Source organism: Pleurodeles waltl, chromosome 9 (assembly GCF_031143425.1).
Source record: "Pleurodeles waltl isolate 20211129_DDA chromosome 9, aPleWal1.hap1.20221129, whole genome shotgun sequence".
NCBI lineage: Eukaryota > Metazoa > Chordata > Amphibia > Caudata > Salamandridae > Pleurodeles > Pleurodeles waltl.
In genome coordinates this window covers 95,036,927-95,058,051 of record NC_090448.1, presented here as the reverse complement: position 1 = coordinate 95,058,051, position 21,125 = coordinate 95,036,927, and the positions used below count along the sequence as shown (strand labels likewise).

The 21,125-nt window shown below is 46.9% G+C and overlaps 1 protein-coding gene across 1 annotated transcript in view; it reads right to left on the bottom strand.

Moving 5' to 3' along the window:
* SUMF1 (sulfatase modifying factor 1) overlaps positions 1-21,125 on the bottom strand; it is a 278,363-nt gene that overhangs the window by 43,953 nt on the left and 213,285 nt on the right. Inside the window, exon 8 of the mRNA XM_069206353.1 lies at positions 980-1,039. Within this exon, the coding sequence (XP_069062454.1) occupies positions 980-1,039 (60 nt within the window). The remainder of the gene's footprint in view (positions 1-979; positions 1,040-21,125) is intronic.

Sequence of the window (21,125 nt, the reverse complement as noted above, 5' to 3'; positions counted from 1 at the left end):
AGACTCAGTTCACAAGAGAGGCTCCTATGGGTCTAAGATAGGATGCTTTTACTTTTCTGAGGTCCTGTGATCCATCACAAATCTCACCCTCTGAAACGAGTGCATTGGGGTTAGAATATGCAGAGATGTCCAATGTAGGTCTAGGAGGGCCAGATGCACACTCTTTTCAAGCTATTCATACAAGACAAATAAACAAGCAACTAATCTAAAAGGAACAGATTTATATATATAAGTACGTGGCATTGATCAGGCCATACTGAGACCTACGTTGGACACACCTTTGATTGAGGGTTCCACTTACGAATCATCACAGAGGATTCCCAGGTAACGCTATTGGAAGAGTAATTAAAATCACATGGCTACATCGTTGGTTCTTTATCTTGCCTTTATTTTTCCTATTCATAAATTTGTGAACCTGGTTAAGTTTCTGTAATAGACAAGTACGAGATGAATTGCAGAGCACCAAGCTTAAATTTATAGATGATAAATATTTATAGTCACAGTAGTATTATCTACAATAAATATGCAAGTAGTAGCTGTCTAGCACTAAGCTGAAATTAGCTGAAAAGCGAGGTAGACGTATATACAACGTATATATAATTTTGCAAAAAATGTTTACAGATATGTTCAAAAACCTGTTAACTTTGCCAAATTAAAATATTAGATTACAATTCCAGCATGATCGGTAATTTATGTACCATTAGACGTATATATTTTCTTAGTTTGTAAACACTTAATTGTTATACTACTTTATCCATCATAGCTACCTGGTGTAGCGAGATTCCACCCCAATTCACAGATTCAACCCATTATGCCCCAGGTTGTGTTAAGTAGGGACCAATCGCCATCAAAAGGTGTAGCAAGATTTTTGTATTATTAAATCGGGCTCTGAACAATGGCGCAGGGGGCACCCCTCGGTATTCAGGCCTGGGTTCACCCCGACATGGGGCACCAAACATACCAATGCAGAAGAGCTCACCTTATGGCACATGTATGATCCGCCTTTCTTCACTCTGTCTGTTCCAGTGGGAGGTCCAGTCTGTGGAGAGAAGGGTATCACTCTGTTACCACCTGAGTATTAAAATCTGAGAGTAATAGGGCACAATCAAAGAACAAGTGTTCCAGTAAAATAAAAATAAAGTAACTTCCCAAAGCAAAGCGGTTCCGAATCTGCAGCTGCGTTTTGCAAAGACAATAGATCGTCTGAAGCCAATGACAGAATCTGAGATATAAGGGGGCTAATTCAGGCTCGCCCCTATAATCATTGCTCCGGATAGCAATTGCTTCTTCACCTGTCAACGGGGTACAAGAAAGGATCTCCTACCAATGGCGAGAATAAGAACACACAGGAAAGGACGGGGAATAATGCGGCTGAATCTCTCCGCGGGCTTCAAACCCTAAGTTTGCATCCATGGGGTGATGTGCACTCTACTCCATCTCTGGGGGTTGTGCTCGCCACTACTTAATTTGGAAAACGAAATAAATAGTAAAAAATAAGAGCAGCGGCCCAAAGTTTTTCTTTGTAGCCTCCCAAGCACCAAGGCTGCCTAGTCTTGATTCCATCACCTGCCTCTTGCTTCCACCAGCCTGCACTTCCTTTTCACAGCTCCTGCAGGTTGTTTTACATCCATGCTTGTTCCCTCCATCCCTGGTATGCCTTTCTCTCTCGTGCTCTAGGTCAGTGGTTCCCAACCTGTGGTCCAGGGACCCCTGAGGGTCTGTGAAGTCTCCTTGGGGAGGTCAGCGACTGCTCAGAAAATTAAATAATATTAATAGATTAGGTCCCCAGCTTTCAGTAATGACTCAGTGAGGGAGGGGTCCCTGGATTCCAATTATGATTCAGTGGGGATCCTCGGGTTCCAGTAATGATAAAGTAGGGGGTCCACAGAAGTCAAAAGGTTGGGAACCACTGCTCTAGGTCAAAGTATAATAATGAAAAACAAACCCCGTAACACAAAACGTAGGCCAGTGCCCACCGTGGGCAACCACCGGCACAAGTTAAGCCATGGCCTCGCCCGGATGATGCTTCTGTCGTCTCACAATGGCGCGCTTTCTACACCCGGAAGTAATGCAGCTAGATCTCTCATAGGAAGCCTGATTTAGCAGTGTCACCTTCTATCTCTCTGCTCGCGCGCTGGTCCCGCTCAGCTTTTGCTTATTTTAGAAGCTGTGCACTTGGGCCGTTTATCAATCACCATTTATTAATGTGCTGGGGCCTTATGTTTTTATTAATGAATGTTTAAAAAATAAAGGGACGTGCATCCGGCTCAGAGGTCGTGTGATGATGTCACCGAGGCCTCAACAAGCGTGCCTTGCCACCAGTGGCGTAGGGAGCTTCCCCCCCTCCCCCCCCTCCTTATCCCTTCTTTATGTATCAGCTCAAGCGGGAGTTCCCGCCGCACCTGATGGCCTGGTAACCCGAGTTTCACTGAAAATGGATTAGTTTTACATTTCTACTATCGTCTCTGCAGGCAAAGGCTCATAAAAGGGCCTAATGAAGACCTGAGCATGACTGAGAGGTGATGCAAAGTTCAGGGAAGGAGAAAGAGAAAAATAAATGATGAAAATACTTAAAATAACAGAGAGGGCGGGAAATAAAGAGTGGGGAAAGGAAGGTTGGATAAGACGAATAATACGGGAATTAAAACGATGGTAGTTCAAAACTGGAAAGGGAAAAGAAGGAAGTTTGAAACTAAAGGTAGGACGGATGGATGAAAGGTTGAATGGAGGGGTAAAGGGATCCTATTTCTGCGGGGTTGGAAGGAATGGTGATTGGAGGGTGGATGAAAGGGTGTAAGGATAAATGGATGGAAGAAAGGGTGGATGGATAGATGTATGAGCAAACAGATCTTTGGATGGATGTCAAAATGAAAGTAGATTGACGAATGAGTGGGCTGACGGATCGCTAGAAAGTCAATACATTGTTGGAATAAAATCATAGGGTGAAGGATCAAAGAGTGAATGGCCGGGAGGATGAATGGATCGACAGGAGGGTGTGAAGGTAAACATAACTAGTCTAGGAAGTGTCAGGCTTATTTGCCTAACTCACTCAGTTTCAGATGTTTGGTTGAAAGTGGAGGACTTTTTAATTTCCTAGTGTCTCCATTGACTGCCATTTTAGAGACTTGCAATCTCTGGCACTGTTAATCAGAATACAGTCATGTACACAGGCCGCATTCAATCATCTCAACACTAACTAAGGAGCCGGACATCTCGCTCCAGAAGCCACGTCTCATGCCACCCATCCTCCAAATAGTGAACTGTTTATGAAAAGGATGGGCGAGGCACTGATGGCTCGAGTCTGGCTTGAGTCTAAAGCCTAGCTCTGGGTCAGTTTGAGGTCCTGTTGGAAACTCGAGCCAATAACAAGCCGAGCTTTCAAGTGGCTTCTGTCTGCCACCCTCTATCTACCCAGGATGTGGCTTGAGGGCCAGAGCTGCAGACTCTGGAACAGGGGAGCCAGGCGCGGGTCTCACCATCAGCTAAACATCCTGTGATTCTGAACAAATCGCTTAATCTCCTCGGGCCTGTAAAAAAAACATAGACGTGACCTTTTGTAACCTAACTGGTGCTCCTAAAGTGCTCCAATGCCTTTGGCACGAGTTTGCTCTATCAATAAAGTGAAGAGGTAAAAAGAAAGCGTGAATTTAAAAAAAGAAATGTCACATAGATACCTAATTAGTGGCCACATTCTACACAGCGAAACAAGAAAACTTGGATGCATCGTGGCTTCCCTCGATTAAATTGTGTCATTTTACACAAGTATTATATTTCACCAAAATCGCGTCAGAAAGCACTTGAGTGAGCTCAGAGTACCAGTTGTACAAAAACCTATTGTGTTAGCTATAATATTGCTCTATAATCGGGGCCCCTCACAGGTTAGGGCTCGGTTCGTGCACGCGCCGGGCCTGCCAGGGAAGGGGGTGCGGGCGATAGGAGACGGGCAAGGAAGGCTGGCGAGGGGCGGGTGGGGAGGGAGACGTGGCCGCGTGACCTTTAGAAACGAGTGAGTCGCCTGCTGCATCTTTGCGCAAAGACGTCAGCTACGCTTTCAATTCTTTTCGATTTTAATTAATCAGCGCGTTCCTAATCCCAGCCCTGAGTGATCAGTGAAGCGAGGGCCGTAATCCTTCTACAAGAGCCGCAGAGCCTGTTCCTGAAATCCAATGCCGTGCTCTCCAGGGACGACTCAGTACAAAAATGTTGACCCATTATAATGGTAAAATTAAGCAGCATCATAGGCTCTGCAAAGCCACAGAATTGAACTCCGCAGGAGAACGAGCCGGGCTTCAGAGACCTTTTAAGGCACAAGCAAAGTGGGCTCTGGCCCCAAAGCCGCAGGCTTTCAGAGGACCCCCGATAGAGCCAAGCCTTTCTGCGGTAGTCTTGCCCCGATGACCTTGAAAAATCCTTAAATAGATTTTTTTTAAAAAAATACTTTTGTCCTTTGATTTATTTTTAATGTGAGTGATGTGGGAGGGTCTATTGTCTCTATGTTTTATGCAACACCCAAAATAAAGTTCCCTTTAGAGCAAAACAGGACCTATGAGAAATAGGAGGGTGCCACAAAAATTATTTTAAGTAATATTAGTGAGCTGTTCCTGTGTTACAATATTAAAAACATGTTACTATCTTTACATTTTACATGTAAACACATTTGGCACGTGTGCCTGTGCGCTGTCAGTGACCTGGTCGACCAGGGAATGAAGGAGCTGAAATTGGTTCATAAATTCTAAGCTGTCGAACTGGGGCCCCGCAAAATACGTTTGGCCCCAGGCCCCCAAGATCCTTAACATGTTCCTGTTGGGCTTATTTAAGCCTCAGCCTTTCAGCACAGAAAAGCACACTTCAGTTAAGGTTTATTTTGTTGTTGCAGGGGCAGAAACCGGATGAGAGCATCTTCAGTCACTCAGAACAGGACCTAGCCACTCCACCGTCAGTCACTCAGACTAGGACCTAGCCACTCCACCGTCAGTCACTCAGACTAGGACCTAGCCACTCCACCGTCAGTCACTCAGACTCGCGCTGTTCACTAACTTGGGACCATTTTAGATTGTTGATCACTAACTTGGGGCGATTACAGATGGCAAAAAGCCCACTCCACAGATGGGGGAGGTAAGAGGACAGTGAGAAATCTGCGGTTAGATAAGAGTATTCACCAGAGAAAATGTTACAGGACTTAAGTAAGTTGTTCTTCTGATTCATACTTTCACCTGCAGATTCACAGAAGAGATACCAAAGCAGTACCTTCTTCTGGTTGGGCGGTCTGTGGAGTGGACTTGGACCAAAAAGTCTTGCAGAACTGAGCAGGTGAAGTATCCTTCCTACCAGACCTTACAGTCAAGGCAGTAGTGCTTTGTGATGGTATGTACTGACGGCCAAGTTGCAGCCTGGCAGATAGCAATGAATGGCACCCCTTAAACCAACGCAGTGGTAGCAGCCTTGCCCAGGTAGAATGGACTCTCGACCTTCCAGGAGCTGCTTCTTAATGCAGAGGACTATCCATTTAAGGAGGTTCTCTTCTGTGTATTGTTCCCTTTCTTTCCTTTGAAAAATCCCACAGAAAGTTGACTTCCCATTTGACGGTCCTAGGTACGATCAATGTGAATACATTCATCCCTTGTGGGGTGCAACTGAATAATCTCTCTTTCTGTTTCAAGGAGGGTGTGGTGGGCGGGAAAGAACACCTGTCAAGTGACTGCCTGCTGACTTTAAGGAGAGTCAACTTTCGGGAAGAAGAATGCTCAAGTCCTCAGCACCAATTTGCCTGGAAAGAAGGTCGTTTAGGGAGGTTGCAGCTAAAGTGCCTGCCCTGCAGTTCACTCTTGCGACAAATTGACCTGAACGTAATGAGGATGAGTCTTCGAGGTCAGGTTACGGAGACAGTAACCATGCATAGGCTCGAAAGGTGTATACATGTGTATTGCAAAGACCAAGTTAAAGTTCCACTGTGGCATCGCATCACGTCTGGGGTGGGACATGTGTCAAACCTTATTTAAAATCATCACAACAGGTGATTTACACAGGCACGTTCGGTCCAGTTAATATACAAAGGCAGAGATGGCTGAGAACCTTTTACAATGCACACTGCAACACCTTGTTTGGCTAAAGACAAACTGAACAAAAGAACATCCATCAGCTTTTCCTATAATGGTTAAGTGTTCCCAGGCAACACACCAAGTTTCAAACTTGTCAGTGCCCAGTGTAGATGGATTTGAATGCAGGGGCGCGTGGCAGGATAGATGACATACACCATTTCAGGTGACAGACCAAAACCAGTTAATTATCACAATTCATACTCCACAAAAGTTGTGGATATTAGGGTGTAGGACCCTGCCTTGCTAACGAAACAGCTAGTCCTCCCAAAGTGTTAGCCTAATCGGAGGACAGATGCTCATGCTCAGTAGTTCTGGGTACCACAAACCCATAGCACATTGTGGGGCAATTTGGATTACATGGGCTCAGTTGTTTATCTTTTTCAGAATTCTGGGCAGTGAAAGTAGTGGCAGGAAGGCATACAGGAGTCCCCGATTTCATTCTAGCCGGACTGCGTCTCCTAACAAGTGTTTTTGCAGGAAATCCAAAACATAAAATTGCTGACACTGTACATTCTTGGCGGTGTGAAAAGCTCTAGGTAGGGTTCTCCCCTCTGGTGGATTATGCCCTGTGCCACCTCGGCATGTAGGCAACACTTACATCTACCAAACTATGTTTGCTCAGTTTGTCTGCTCTGGCATTCAGGGACCCTGCTAGTTGGTGGGTGACCAGGACGATGTTCTGGCGCTTCAGCCACCCCCAGAGACACAAATCATCATGACCCAGGAACCCCCAAATTTGTCCAGCTTGTTGCAGTACAAAGTGTCAGTGGTGTTGTCTATAGGAACCTGCACCATCCTCACCCTGGTGGACGGCAGGCAGTACTTAATTTGTACCATTGTTTCCTTGAGCTCAGCACCAGGATAGTGCCAAAGTCAGCCTTGACACTTGGCCCAGTGGGACTTTACGTTCCACAATAAGACTCACATGTGCCATCTGGTGTAGCTGGCAAGGTGGATGCGAGAAACAAAGCCTCTGATCTATCCTCACTGGAATCCAAGAACAAACCTGAAATATCAGGATCATAGCCTGAATGTCCTATATTCATTACTGCAGAGAAACATTCCTGAACTCCATGTCCAGGATTACAGCAACGAACACAAACTTCTCTGATTGAATCAGGCAAGACTCAAGTTAGTTTATAGTAAACTCAAATGTGTTGGAAGTTCTGCCGTCCTCCAGATGTGTTCCCTTCAGCAGCCAGCCATTGGGTTACAGGAATACGGGAACTTCTGACCTCTGAAAATGGACAGCAACCACCACCAATACTTTCATGAGCACCCCAGGGGCACTGGTGAGGCCAAATGGGTACATGTCTAACTGAAAATGCTTTTGGCCCACGTTGACCAGAGCAGAAAAGATCTGAGCTAATGTCAGCATTTTGAGTTTGTTCTTCCACAGGAAAGTATTCACTGTTTAGAGGTGAAAGACATGGCTGAGGCCCTCTACATTTTTGAGACAAGGAAATAGTGGGAATAACAACCACTGCCTTTCTCAGAATCTGGGAGCTGCTCTATGGCACCCCTGGAGAGCAGCAGCAGCACTGGCTGCTGCAGGATGGACACATTTTATTCCAAAATGTGTTCTCATGTGAGAGCAATGTTAGATGAAAAGGAAAGAAAAGGCAGCAAATAGCCCTTTTAAACAATCGCAAAGCCTATCTGTCGGACTTGATTGATCACCAGCTCGCCCCCATCCCAGATGGATAAGAGTAGCTGAGGGCAAACTAAAGTAGTTTGTTGGCCATTGTAGCAGGGTCAAAGGAGTTGAAGGACCAGTGCCTCTGCTGTACCGTCTGCTGGTTCCATGTCTGCTGGTTCCATGTCTGCTGCAGCACTGGCAGCGAAGACAGTCTCTGCCTATATGCTAGTACAATGCCCCCTACATTTTTGCAAAAGGTGTGGAAATTGCTTTTGAGGTGTCAAGAGCTACATGGAACATGCTGGAGCTTTGCTATCTTTAAAGCGTTCCAAAGAGTCCACCTTCTTTCTGAAGTGGTGAGCTCCATCAACGGGCATACCCATTGGTGAAACCAGTACATTGCAGTAAAATCTGGTTGATCTCATCCAGATGTGTCTACAGTGCACACACTAGTTCTAACTGCCTTATAAGTGCAGTCGTTGGTATGCGAGCCTGCATGAATGACGTACTTCCCAGTATCCTGCTTGCACTGGATTTTCTGAGCCAAAGAAGTGCTAAGGTCCTCCAGGACCACCGGCAAGATCTTGCTGCCCATGCCCCAAGTGGCATTTGTATATTTGGCCAACAGATGCATTTATGGATGGCAAGGCTGGCAGGTGAAAACATACAATTGTCAGAGGCAACAATCCTTTGGATTCTTTGTCTGGGGGATTGGTTGGAAATGAATAAGGATTCACCTTACTAGCCGTGGCCTATACAATGAGACAAAATCTAGGTCACCGGCCTAGATCACCTGGCTACCTTCCAGCTAACCGTTGGCAACAACATGGTTTTGATGAGGTAGCTATCAGAGTACGTGTGAGGCCATTCTTAAATGGGAGCCAGAGATCAGACATCGCAGGCCCAGACAGCAAAATTCCTGTCAAAATGTAACTCTAGCACTTTAGCTGCCCCTCTGAGCCACCACTACAAGTGAGGCACTTTCTTCTGTTGGTGGCCATGTGGCGAGTCAAGCTCCATTTTAGGGGCGGTATCAAGCCCTATTGCATTTCATAATGAAAATGTCACTTACCCAGTGTACATCTGTTCGTGGCATCAGTCGCAGTAGATTCGCATGTTCTGCAATAGCTCGCCATCTGGTGTTGGGCCGGAGTGTTACAAGTTGTTTTTCTTCGAAGAAGTCTTTCGAGTCACGGGACCGAGTGACTCCTCCTTTTGTCTCCATTGCGCATGGGCGTCGACTCCATCTTCGATTGTTTTTCCCCGCAGAGGGTGAGGTAGGAGTTGAATTGTAGTAATAGTGCCCATGCAATGGAGTGACTAAGTATGCACCTATTTAAGGTTGAGATGACACATATATAAATAATTGAAGGTAACTTCCAAACTGCTACAGGCTCCCGGGGAGGCGGGTGGGCACATGCGAATCTACTGCGACTGATGCCACGAACAGATGTACACTGGGTAAGTGACATTTTCAGTTCGATGGCATCTGTCGCTGTAGATACGCATGTTCTGCATAGACTAGTAAGCAGTTATTTCCCCAAAAGCGGTGGATCAGCCTGTAGGAGTGGAAGTAGTCTGAAATAATGTCCTTAATACAGCTTGACCTACTGTGGCTTGTTGTGCGGATAACACGTCTACACAGTAGTGCTTGGTGAATGTGTGAGGCGTAGACCATGTGGCTGCCTTACATATTTCTTGCATTGGGATGTTTCCTAGAAAGGCCATGGTAGCACCTTTCTTTCTGGTTGAGTGTGCCCTTGGTGTAATGGGCAGCTGTCGTTTAGCTTTAAGGTAGCAGATTTGGATGCATTTAACTATCCATCTGGCTATACCTTGTTTTGAAATTGGGTTTCCTGCATGAGGTTTTTGAAATGCAATAAAGAGTTGTTTAGTCTTTCTGATGTTTTTTGTTCTGTCAATGTAATACATCAATGCTCTTTTGACATCTAATGTATGTAGTGCCCTTTCAGCTACGGTATCTGGCTGTGGAAAGAACACTGGAAGTTCCACTGTTTGATTTAGATGGAACGGTGAAATAACCTTTGGCAAAAATTTAGGATTGGTCCTTAGGACGACTTTATTTTTGTGTAGTTGTATAAAAGGTTCCTGTATTGTAAACGCCTGAATCTCGCTTACTCTTCTTAGGGAAGTAATGGCGATGAGAAATGCCACCTTCCAGGTTAGGAACTGTATGTCGCAGGAGTGCATGGGTTCAAAAGGTGGACCCATAAGTCTAGTTAGGACAACATTTAGGTTCCATGAAGGAACAGGTAGTGTTCTTGGTGGTATAATTCTCCTAAGGCCCTCCATGAATGCTTTAATGACTGGTATCTTATATAGGGAAGTTGAATAGGTAGTCTGCAGGTATGCAGATATTGCTGCAAGGTGTATTTTAATGGAAGAGAAAGCTAGGTTAGATTTTTGTAAGTGAAGCAAGTAACCCACTACATGTTCTGGAGTTGTGTGTAATGGTTGTATTTGATTAATATGGCAGTAGCAAACAAACCTCTTCCATTTACTTGCATAACAGTGCCTGGTGGATGGCCTTCTGGCTTGTTTTATGACTTCCATACATTCTTGGGTAAGTTGTAAGTGCCCGAATTCTAGGATTTCAGGAGCCAGATTGCTAGATTCAGCGATGCTGGATCTGGGTATCTGATCTTTTGGTTGTGCTGTGTCAACAGATCTGGCCTGTTGGGCAATTTGATGCAGGGTACCACTGATAGGTCTAGCAGCGTTGTGTACCAGGGTTGCCTTGCCCAAGTTGGTGCTATTAATATGAGTTTGAGTTTGCTTTGACTGAGTTTGTTTACCAGGTAAGGAAGGAGAGGGAGAGGAGGAAAAGCGTAAGCAAATATCCCTGACCAGTTCATCCATAGGGCATTGCCTTGGGATTGTTTGTGTGGGTATCTGGATGCGAAGTTTTGGCATTTTGCGTTCTCCCTTGTCGCAAACAAGTCTATCTGAGGTGTTCCCCAGAGTTTGAAATAAGTGTTCAGAATTTGGGGGTGAATTTCCCATTCGTGGACCTGTTGATGATCTCGAGAGAGATTGTCTGCGAGTTGATTTTGGATCCCTGGTATAAACTGTGCTATTAGGCGAATTTGGTTGTGAATTGCCCAATGCCAATTTTTTTGTGCTAGCAGGCTTAACTGCGTGGAGTGCGTCCCCCCCTGCTTGTTTAGATAATACATTGTTGTCATGTTGTCTGTTTTGACGAGAATGTATTTGTGAACTATTATTGGTTGGAAGGCTTTTAGTGCTTGAAAAACTGCTAGAAGTTCTAGGTGATTGATATGCAGTTTTGTTTGATGTACGTTCCATTGTCCTTGTATGCTGTGTTGATCGAGGTGTGCTCCCCACCCTGTCATGGAAGCATCTGTTGTTATTACGTATTGTGGCACTGGGTCTTGGAAAGGCCGCCCCTTGTTTAAATTTATGTTGTTCCACCACAGAAGCGAGAGGTAAGTTTGGCGGTCTATTAACACCAGATCTAGAAGGTGACCCTGTGCTTGAGACCACTGTGATGCTAGGCATTGTTGTAAGGGCCTCATGTGCAGTCTTGCGTTTGGGACAATGGCTATGCATGAAGACATCATGCCTAGGAGTTGTAATACCATCTTTGCCTGTATCTTTTGTGTTGGATACATGCGTTGTATGATGGTGTTGAAATTTAGAATTCTTTGTGGACTTGGAGTGGCTACTCCCTTTGATGTGTCTATTATGGCTCCTAGGTATTGTTGTACCTTGCGCGGCAGAATGTTGGATTTTGTAAAGTTGACGGTGAACCCGAGTTTGAAGAGGGTTTGTATGATCTGATTTGTGTGATTTGAGCACTGTATGAACGAATGGGCCTTGATTAGCCAGTCGTCCAAATATGGGAACACATGTATTTGCTGCCTTCTTATGTGTGCAGCGACTACCGCTAGACATTTGGTAAAGACTCTTGGTGCGGTTGTTAATCCGAAAGGCATTACCTTGAATTGGTAATGTATTCCTTTGAATACAAACCTTAGGTATTTCCTGTGCGATGGGTGTATTGGTATATGGAAATAAGCATCCTTGAGGTCTAAAGTTGCCATGTAGTCGTGTAGTTTTAGCAATGGCAATACTTCTTGTAGTGTGACCATGTGGAAGTGGTCTGATTTGATGAAAGTGTTCACTACTCTGAGGTCTAGGATTGGTCTCAGTGTTTTGTCCTTCTTTGGTATCAGAAAGTACAGTGAGTAAACTCCTGTGTTTATTTGTGTGTTTGGCACTAATTCGATTGCATTCTTTTGCAATAGTGCCTGCACTTCTATCTCCAGGAGATTGGAATGGTGTGTTGTTAAATTTTGTGCTTTTGGTGGTATGTTTGGAGGGAATTGTAGAAATTCTATGCAATAACCATGTTGGATAATTGCTAGAACCCAAGTGTCTGTAGTGATTTTCTCCCATGCTTTGTAATAATGACCTATTCTTCCCCCCACTGGTGTTGTGTGGAGGGGGTGAGTGACATGTGAGTCACTGTTTAGTAGTAGGGGTTTTGGGGCTTTGAAATCTTCCTCTATTTCTAGGGAATTGCCCTCCTCTATATTGTCCCCGAAAACCTCCTCTATACTGTCCCTGGTAACTGGACGGTGTGGCTTGTGAGGTGCTGGCTTGTGTGCTTTGACCCCGAAACCCCCCTCGAAAGGGCGTTTTACGGAATGTGCTGTAATTCCCTCTGCTCTGCGGGGAGTAGAGTGCGCCCATGGCTTTGGCAGTGTCCGTATCTTTTTTGAGTTTCTCAATCGCTGTGTCCACTTCTGGACCGAACAGTTCTTTTTCATTAAAAGGCATATTGAGAACTGCTTGTTGAATCTCTGGTTTAAATCCAGACGTTCGGAGCCATGCATGCCTTCTGATAGTTACAGATGTATTAATTGTCCGTGCAGCTGTATCTGCAGCGTCCATGGAGGAGCGTATCTGGTTGTTGGAGATGGTCTGTCCCTCCTCAACCACTTGTTTTGCCCTATTTTGTAAGTCCTTGGGCAGATGTTCAATGAGATGTTGCATCTCGTCCCAGTGGGCTCTGTCATAGCGCGCAAGTAGTGCCTGGGAGTTCGCGATGCGCCACTGGTTTGCAGCTTGTGCTGCGACTCTTTTACCAGCTGCATCGAACTTGCGGCTTTCTTTATCTGGGGGTGGTGCATCTCCAGATGTGTGAGAGTTGGCCCTTTTCCTAGCTGCTCCTACAACGACAGAGTCTGGTGGCAGCTGTGTAGTGATGAAAACCGGGTCCGTAGGAGGCGGCTTATACTTTTTTTCCACCCTTGGTGTGATTGCCCTACTTTTGACCGGCTCCTTAAAGATGTCTTTTGCGTGCCGGAGCATACCAGGGAGCATAGGCAGGCTTTGGTATGAGCTGTGGGTGGAGGAGAGTGTGTTGAATAAGAAATCATCCTCGACCTGTTCTGAGTGGAGGCTTACGTGGTGAAATTGTGCTGCTCTAGCCACCACTTGAGAGTACGCGGTGCTGTCTTCTGGTGGAGATGGCTTTGTAGGGTATGCCTCCGGACTGTTATCTGACACTGGGGCGTCGTATAGGTCCCATGCGTCCTGATCTTGGTCACCCTGGCTCATGGTGGTGTGAGCTGGGGAGTGTGATGGAGTTTGTGCTGGTGAAACGTTAATCACGGGCGGAGGAGAGGGTGGTGGTGTAACTCTTTTCACCACTTTTGGTTGTGGTGTTTGTTCCGTCTGGAACTCCAACCTTCTCTTTCTCCTAATGGGGGGAAGGGTGCTTATTTTTCCTGTCCCCTGCTGAATGAAGATACGCTTTTGCGTATGGTCCACATCAGTTGCTTGTAGCTCTTCCTCAAACCTATGCTTCTGCATTTGGGATGTTAGCGAGTGCTCTTCTGTATAAGAGCCTGAAGCTGGGTCTCTTGCAGTTTGTTTCGGCATCGAAACTTTGTCTGCGTGTTTTTTCGGCTCCGAGGTGACTTTTCCTTTTCGGGGCCGAAACCTCTCGGCGTCGATCTGTTTCGGTGCCGCTGTCTCGGCGTCGAGCCGTGTCCACACCGGCATCTCGGTGTCGAGGCTTGTCTCCAGCACTTTCTCGGTCCCGAGAAGGCTGCGTGCCGGTGTCTCGACCGGAGTCGGACGATCTCGGCACTGTTTGGGCCTTTTTCGGTGCCGACGGTCGGTCACCGAATTTATGGGTCGAGCCATGGCCTGGTGGCAGTGGCGTCCCCTGGGCCTTGTAAATGTTCCTTTGAGTGGATTTCGACGTCTTACTCACGGTTTGTGTATCGTCGAATCCTTCGGAGTCTGAGTCTTGGATCGAGAAGGTACCTTCCTCTTCCTGTTCCTCGAACTCCCGTTGGGCTGTCGGTGCGGACGCCATCTGAAGTCTTCTGGCTCGACGGTCTCGGAGTGTTTTTCGGGACCGGAACGCACGACAGGCCTCGCAGGTGTCTTCGCTGTGCTCAGGTGACAGGCACAGGTTGCAGACCAAGTGTTGGTCTGTGTAGGGGTATTTATTGTGGCATTTGGGGCAGAAACGGAACGGGGTCCGTTCCATCGGCGTTCTTCAGCACGCGGTCGGGCCGACCAGGCCCCGACGGAGGATCGAAAAACTACCCCGAAGGGCACCGGAGCTCTTCGATCTTCGATGCGGTGTGGAATCTAAGTACGCCGATCCCGAACGCAACAATACCGACGAAAATCTTCCGAAATTAGCTAATTTTCCGTTCCGAAACTCGGAGCGACAGGAACACGTCCGAACCCGATGGCGGAAAAAAAACAATCGAAGATGGAGTCGACGCCCATGCGCAATGGAGACAAAAGGAGGAGTCACTCGGTCCCGTGACTCGAAAGACTTCTTCGAAGAAAAACAACTTGTAACACTCCGGCCCAACACCAGATGGCGAGCTATTGCAGAACATGCGTATCTACAGCGACAGATGCCATCGAACATCAAGGTATGAGACATTGCCAATACAATGGGGGGTGGAGCAAACTATCCCTCCTCATGAGCATCATACTGTATGTATCCTGATATTTACCTTGTTCTGGCACAGCTTCAGAGTCACTATCAAATGGAAAACGGAACCTTTGCTGATGGTTATGATGTGGTAGAGGCAATGGGTTAGTCAGGCTGCATGCCAACTGGTTTCACTTTTATAACGTCATAAAAACATCATTTATGCTCGAGCTAACATCGGATGCATTATTGTGCATTTGAAACACAACTTCAAATTGTTTCCAGAGCCCAAGGGCCAAAGGCAAACCTTGTGCAGGTCTATGACCGACAACTGATTCCTACAGACACTACACAGCTTGGACCTTTTTCTTTTCGATGGAGACATCATACCCCAGCACGTTGTTCAAGAGACATTTTTAAGAGTTTATTGGGTGACGGACAAGGTGAGGGCAAACATCAGAACCTGCATCAAAAGGCACAGAAAGGAAAGAATGGACATCAGTGGGCATGGGTGGTGTTTGTATGCAGCTCCGCTCTGTTGCTTCTGAGGGGGGGTTAAGTCAGTGCAGAGTTGCAGGTGCCAACTATCAGCACAGAAGCACAGCTACAAAATTCTTTAGTGTCAGTTTGCCAAGGGGATATTTCTAAGGATGAGGATTCTGCATTTAGAAGTTTCCATTAGAAACCACTGAATGAGATTCACGCAAATGAGACTGACAAGAGACAATGTAGGAAGTTGGCTCTGTATATACTATCTCAAAGTCAGAGATAGTGTGCACAGAGTCCAAGGGTTCCCCTTAGAGGTTGATAGTGGCAAAATTAGATAATACCAATGCTCTATTTTGTGGTAGTGTGGTCGAGCAGTAGGCTTATCAGAGGGTAGTGATAAGAATTTGTTGTACTCACACAGGCAATAAATTAGGAACACACACTCAAAGACTTAACTCCAGGCCAAAAGTTTTTATATAGAAAAATATATTTTCTTAATTTATTTTAGAACCACAATATTCAAGATTTGAGGTAAGTACATAAAATGCAAGGTACTGTGCACAGGCAAGTAGAGAACTTTGATTCAAAGCAGTAGGACACACAGTTTTAGTTAAAATGGCAATAAGCTATTTTAAAAGTAGACACAGTGCAGAAATCAACAGTTCCTGGGGGAGGGAAGTTTGGTTAAGTTTCTCCGGTAGGTAAAGCACTTACATAGTCAGTCTCCTGGGCATAGGCAGCCCACCGTTGGGGGTTCCAGGCAACCCCAAAGTCACTGCACCAGCAACACAGGGCCGGTCAGGTGCAGAGGTCAAGGGAGGGCCCAAAACACATAGGCGCCTAATGAGTACAGGGGTGCTCCGGTTCCGGGCTGCTGGCAGGTAAGTACCGGTGCCCTCGGGGAGCAGACCAGGGGGGTTTTGTAGAGCGCTGGGGGGCGGGGGGGGAGACACAAACAGGCACACAAAACACACCCTCACAAGCACAGGGGCGGCCAGGTGCAGTGTGCAAAGTAGGCGTCGGATTTACTATTGAAATCAATGGAGAAACCTGGGGGTCACTTAGGCGATGCAGGCAGGGCACAGGGGGGTTTCTCAGGCCAGCCACCGACTGGGCTAGGAAGAGGGCCGCCTGCTGGTCATTCCTGCACTGGAAGGTGGTTCCTCTCAGTCCTGGGGGCTGCAGGTGACGTGCTTGGTCCAGGCGTAGGGTTCCTTGTTACCAGCAGCCGCGGTCAGGGGGAGCCTCTGGATCCTCTCTGCAGGCTTCGCTGTGGGGGTGTACGGGGGTCAACTCAGGGTGCCCACGTCGTTGTAGTCGCCTGGGAGTCCACTCTGCAGTGTTGGTTCTCCTGAACTCGAGCCGGGGGCGTCGGATGCAGAGTGTGAAGTCTCACGTTTCTGACGGGAAGAGAGAGTTCTTTAAAAGTTGTTTCTTTGTTGCAAAGTTGTGGCAGGTTTTGAACAGTGCCGCTGTTCTCGGGAGTTTCTTGGTCCTTTAGGTTCAGTGCAGTCCTCTGAGTCCTCAGAGGTCGCTGGTCCCTGTCGGATGCGTAGCTGTACAGGTTCATTTAGTCTGGAGACAGGCCAGTAGGGCTGGGGCCAAGTCAGTTGTCAACTCCGTCGCCTCTGCAGGGCTTTCAGGTCAGCAGTCCTTCCTGTTGTAGGAATCTGATTTCCTGGGTTCAGGGTTGCCCCTAAATACTAAATTTAGGGGGGTGTTTAGGTCTGGAGGGCAGTAGCCAATGGCTAATGTCCTGGAGGGTAGATACACCCTCTTTGTGCCTCCTTCCTGAGGGGAAGGGGGCACATCCCTATTCCTATTGGGGGAATACTCCAATCTCAAGATGCAGGATTTCTAAATGCAGGAGTCACCTCAGCTCAAGGCACCTTAGGGGCTGTCCTGACTGGTGGGTGGCTCCTCCTTGTTTTCCTCATTATCTCCTCCAGCCTTGCCGCCAAAAGTGGGGGCAGTGGCTGGAGGGGCGGGCATCTCCACTAGCTGGGATGCCCTGGGTTGCTGTAACAAAAGGAATGAGCCTTTGAGGCTCACCACCAGGTGTTACAGTTCCTGTAGGCGGAGGTGAGAAGCACCTCCACCCAGTACAGGCTTTGTTCCTGGCCACAGAGTGACAAAGGCACTCACCCCATGTGGCCAGAAACTCGTCTGGTTGTGGCAGGCTGGCAGAAACAAACTGTCAACCTAGCACTTGGAGTCGGACTGGTCTTCAGGGGGCATCTCTAAGATGCCCTCTGGGTGCATTTTACAATAGATCCCACACTGGCATCAGTGTGTATTTATTGCGCTGAGAAGTTTGATACTAAACTTCCCAGATTTCAGTGTAGCCATGATGAAACTGTGGAGTTCGTGTTTGACAAACTCCCAGACCATATACTCTTTATGGCTACCATGTCTAACATTTTGCTTAGACACTGTAGGGGCATAGTGCTCATGCACATATGCCCTCACCTGTGGTATAGTGCACCTTGCCTTACGGCTCTAAGGCCTGCTAGAGGGGTGACTTACCTATGCCACAGGCTCTGAGAGGTGGGCATGGCACTCTGAGGGGAGTGCCATGTCGACGTAGTCATTTCCTCCCCACCAGAACACAAAAGCTGTGAGGCATTGTGCATCTGGGATTTACCAGCAATGACGAAATTTAATTTCTCAATGTCATCATCAAGGTTGAACATGGTAAAGTGATCACTAAGCTTTACACAAAACCTATAGATAAAATAGCCTCCTTCATTTTCAGAGTGCACACCACGGGCACTCTGGAGAAATCTACCAGTTGGACAGTTCCTCCGCATCAGGAAGAATTGCCCCGGGGTTGAGGACTACAACTGAGAAGCCACCATACCTGCCAAGAAACTGGCAGACAGGCACTACCTTGAAAGACTCTTCGAAAAAGCCAACAAAAGGGTACAAAACAACTATAGAGACTTATTCCTGCAAGATCGGAAAAGAGAACATCACAAGGAACGTACGTGTGTACCACGCAAAGCAACGTTTCCAATTAAGTCAAAAGGATAATTAAACAGAACTCTCGCATCCTAACATGCAATGAGCTCAGTTTGAAAACCTTCTTTTCTCTTTTAAGAGAAATACCAGTCTAAAGAACGTGTAGACACATACCAGAACGCCAAAAAACACATCAACTCCCACAAATACATAATGGACCCTTCCCAGGGTCACTGACCACGACCCCTGTGGACAGTGCGCAGTATGCCCCTGTTAGAAATGGGGTATTTGGTTGGCAGTCAGGTTACTCCCTGTCCAAGCAAGGACCCTCACTCTAGTCAGGGTAAGTCACACACAATCCAAATTATCCTGTGCCCACCCTCGGGTAGCTTGGCACTGAGCAGTCAGGCTTAACTTAGAAGGCAATGTGTAAAGCATTTGTGCAATAAATCATAAAATAACACAATATAGCACCACAAAAATACACCACACAGTGTTTAGAAAAATATATAATATTTATCTGGGTATTTGTAGGTCAAAACGATAAAAGATGCAATAAGAAATTGTAGAGATATCACTGAAAAGTGATATGAAGTGTCTTAAGCCTTTTTAAAAACCAAACAAAGTCTCTTTCAAGCACAAAGTACCTGGTTTGGAGTGGAAAAACTCCACAAAGGGCCGCAGAGGAGGAGATGCGTGGAAAAATGGTGTGTGCGTCGGTTTCGCCCCTTCACACACGGACCTGCATTGTTATTTTTCACGCGGGGAAGACGTGCGTCGTTTTCCGGCGCGGGGACAGTCTCCTTCTGTGGGTCACGGGATTAACAGATGTCCCGTGGTCTGTGTGTGGAATCCTGGGCTTGTTATCCGGCTGTGCGTCATTCCGGTGGGCTGTGCGTGGAATTTTCTCCCTCACGGCAGGCGACGCGTCGATTTCCTCTCTGGAAGTCGGGCGGCGTTGTCCAGGCGGGCCGTGTGTCGAAGTTCCGGTCGCACCGCAGGCGTTGCATCGATCTTTTCCTTGCGGGGGTTCGAGCAGCGTCTTTCCGGATCGGCGTGCGGTGAATTTTTCACCGCGGAGCAAGCTGTGCGTCGAATTTTTTGGCGCACAAGGAGTCCAGTTGAAAGATGGAAGTCTTTTTGGTCCTGAGACTTCAGGAAACAGGAGGCAAGCTCTATCCAAGCCCTTGGAGAGCACTTTCACAGCCTGACAAGAGTTCAGCAAGGCAGCAGGCCAACAGCAAGGCAGCAGTCCTTTGTAGAAAGCAGTCAGTTGAGTCCTTTGAGCAGCCAGGCAGTTCTTCTTGGCAGGATGCAGGTTCTGGTTCAGGTTTCTTCTCCAGCAAGTGTCTAAGGTGGTAGGGTAGAGGCCCTGTTTTATACTCAAATGTGCCTTTGAAGTGGGGGAGACTTCAATGAGTCGCTTAGAAGTGCACCAGGTCCCCTTTCAGTTCAATCCTGTCTGCCAGGGTCCCAGTAGGGGGTGTGGCAGTCCTTTGTGTCAGAGCAGGCCCTCCACCCTCCCAGCCCAGGAAGACCCATTCAAAATGCAGATGTATGCAAGTGAGGCTGAGTACCCTGTGTTTGGGGTGTGTCTGAGTGAATGCACAAGGAGCTGTCAACGAAACCCAGCCAGACGTGGACTGTAAGGCACAGAAAGATTTAAGTGCAAAGAAATGCTCACTTTCTAAAAGTGGCATTTCTAGAATAGTAATATTAAATCCAACTTCACCAGTCAGCAGGATTTTGTATTACCATTCTGGCCATACTACTTATGACCTTCCTGCTCCTTTCAGATCAGCAGCTACCACTTCAATAATGTATGAGGGCAGCCCCAATGTTAGCCTATGAAGGGAGCAGGCCTCACAGTAGTGTAAAAACGAATTTAGGAGTTTTACACTACCAGGACATGTAAACTACACAGGTAAACGTCCTGCCTTTTACCCACACAGCACCCTGCTCTAGGGAGGTTACCTAGGGCACACATTAGAGGTGACTTATGTGTAGAAAAGGGGGAGTTTTAGGCTTGACAAGTACTTTTAAATGCCAAGTCGAATTGGCAGTGAAACTGCACACACAGGCCTTGCAATGGCAGGCCTGGGACAAGGTAAAGGAGCTACTTGAGTGGGTGGCACAACCAGTGCTGCAGGCCCACTAGTAGCACTTAATCTACAGGCCCTAGGCACCTGCAGTGCACATTACTAGGGACTTATAAGTAGATTAAATAGTCCAATTGGGTATGATCCAAAGTTACCATGTTTAAAGGGAGAGAGCATATGCACTTTAGCACTGGTTAGCAGTGGTAAAGTGCGCAGAGTCTAAAAGCCAGCAAAAACAGAGTCCAAAAAGTGGAGGAAGGCAGGCAAAAAGTTAGGGGTGACCACCCTAAGGCATGTCAGGTCTAACAGCCCCCATCACAAAGAAATCCACCACCACTGACTTGAATTTGAGAACCATACTAAGCCCCCACTCAGGGAAAGGGGCCTCAACATAAAACTCCCAGGTGGGAGTCCCTTAGACAAACACTCCTCCGATGAGTGAAACAGCTGAACTCCCTAAGCCGTATTAAATATGGGCTTTTCCCCCCTTTTTGTCACCCCAAGTAAAGTCTGTTTACCTTAGTATTAGTCACTTACACCTGGGGTACACTATATGAGATGAGGCTTTACTACACTGTTTTTTGCCACAACTAAAACACTATTAAGGGATATTAACCTACTCTTTTGAAGACTATACCATCCCCAGGAATACCACTGAGCGAGCGTCTTTGCACCATTTTCTGTAATTTAAAACAGCAAGCTCCCTAAAGTTTTAGCAATTTTTTTCCCCTTTGATGCATCCAACAATATTAGTTTCTTTCTGAATCCTCCATGTCAAACCACGCGCTACGACCAAACCTTACGGGTGCACCGCAGTATTTAGGAAATACAACCCCCAGCACACTCAGCACCACGTAACAGCGTGATTACGCCATCATGCAACACTG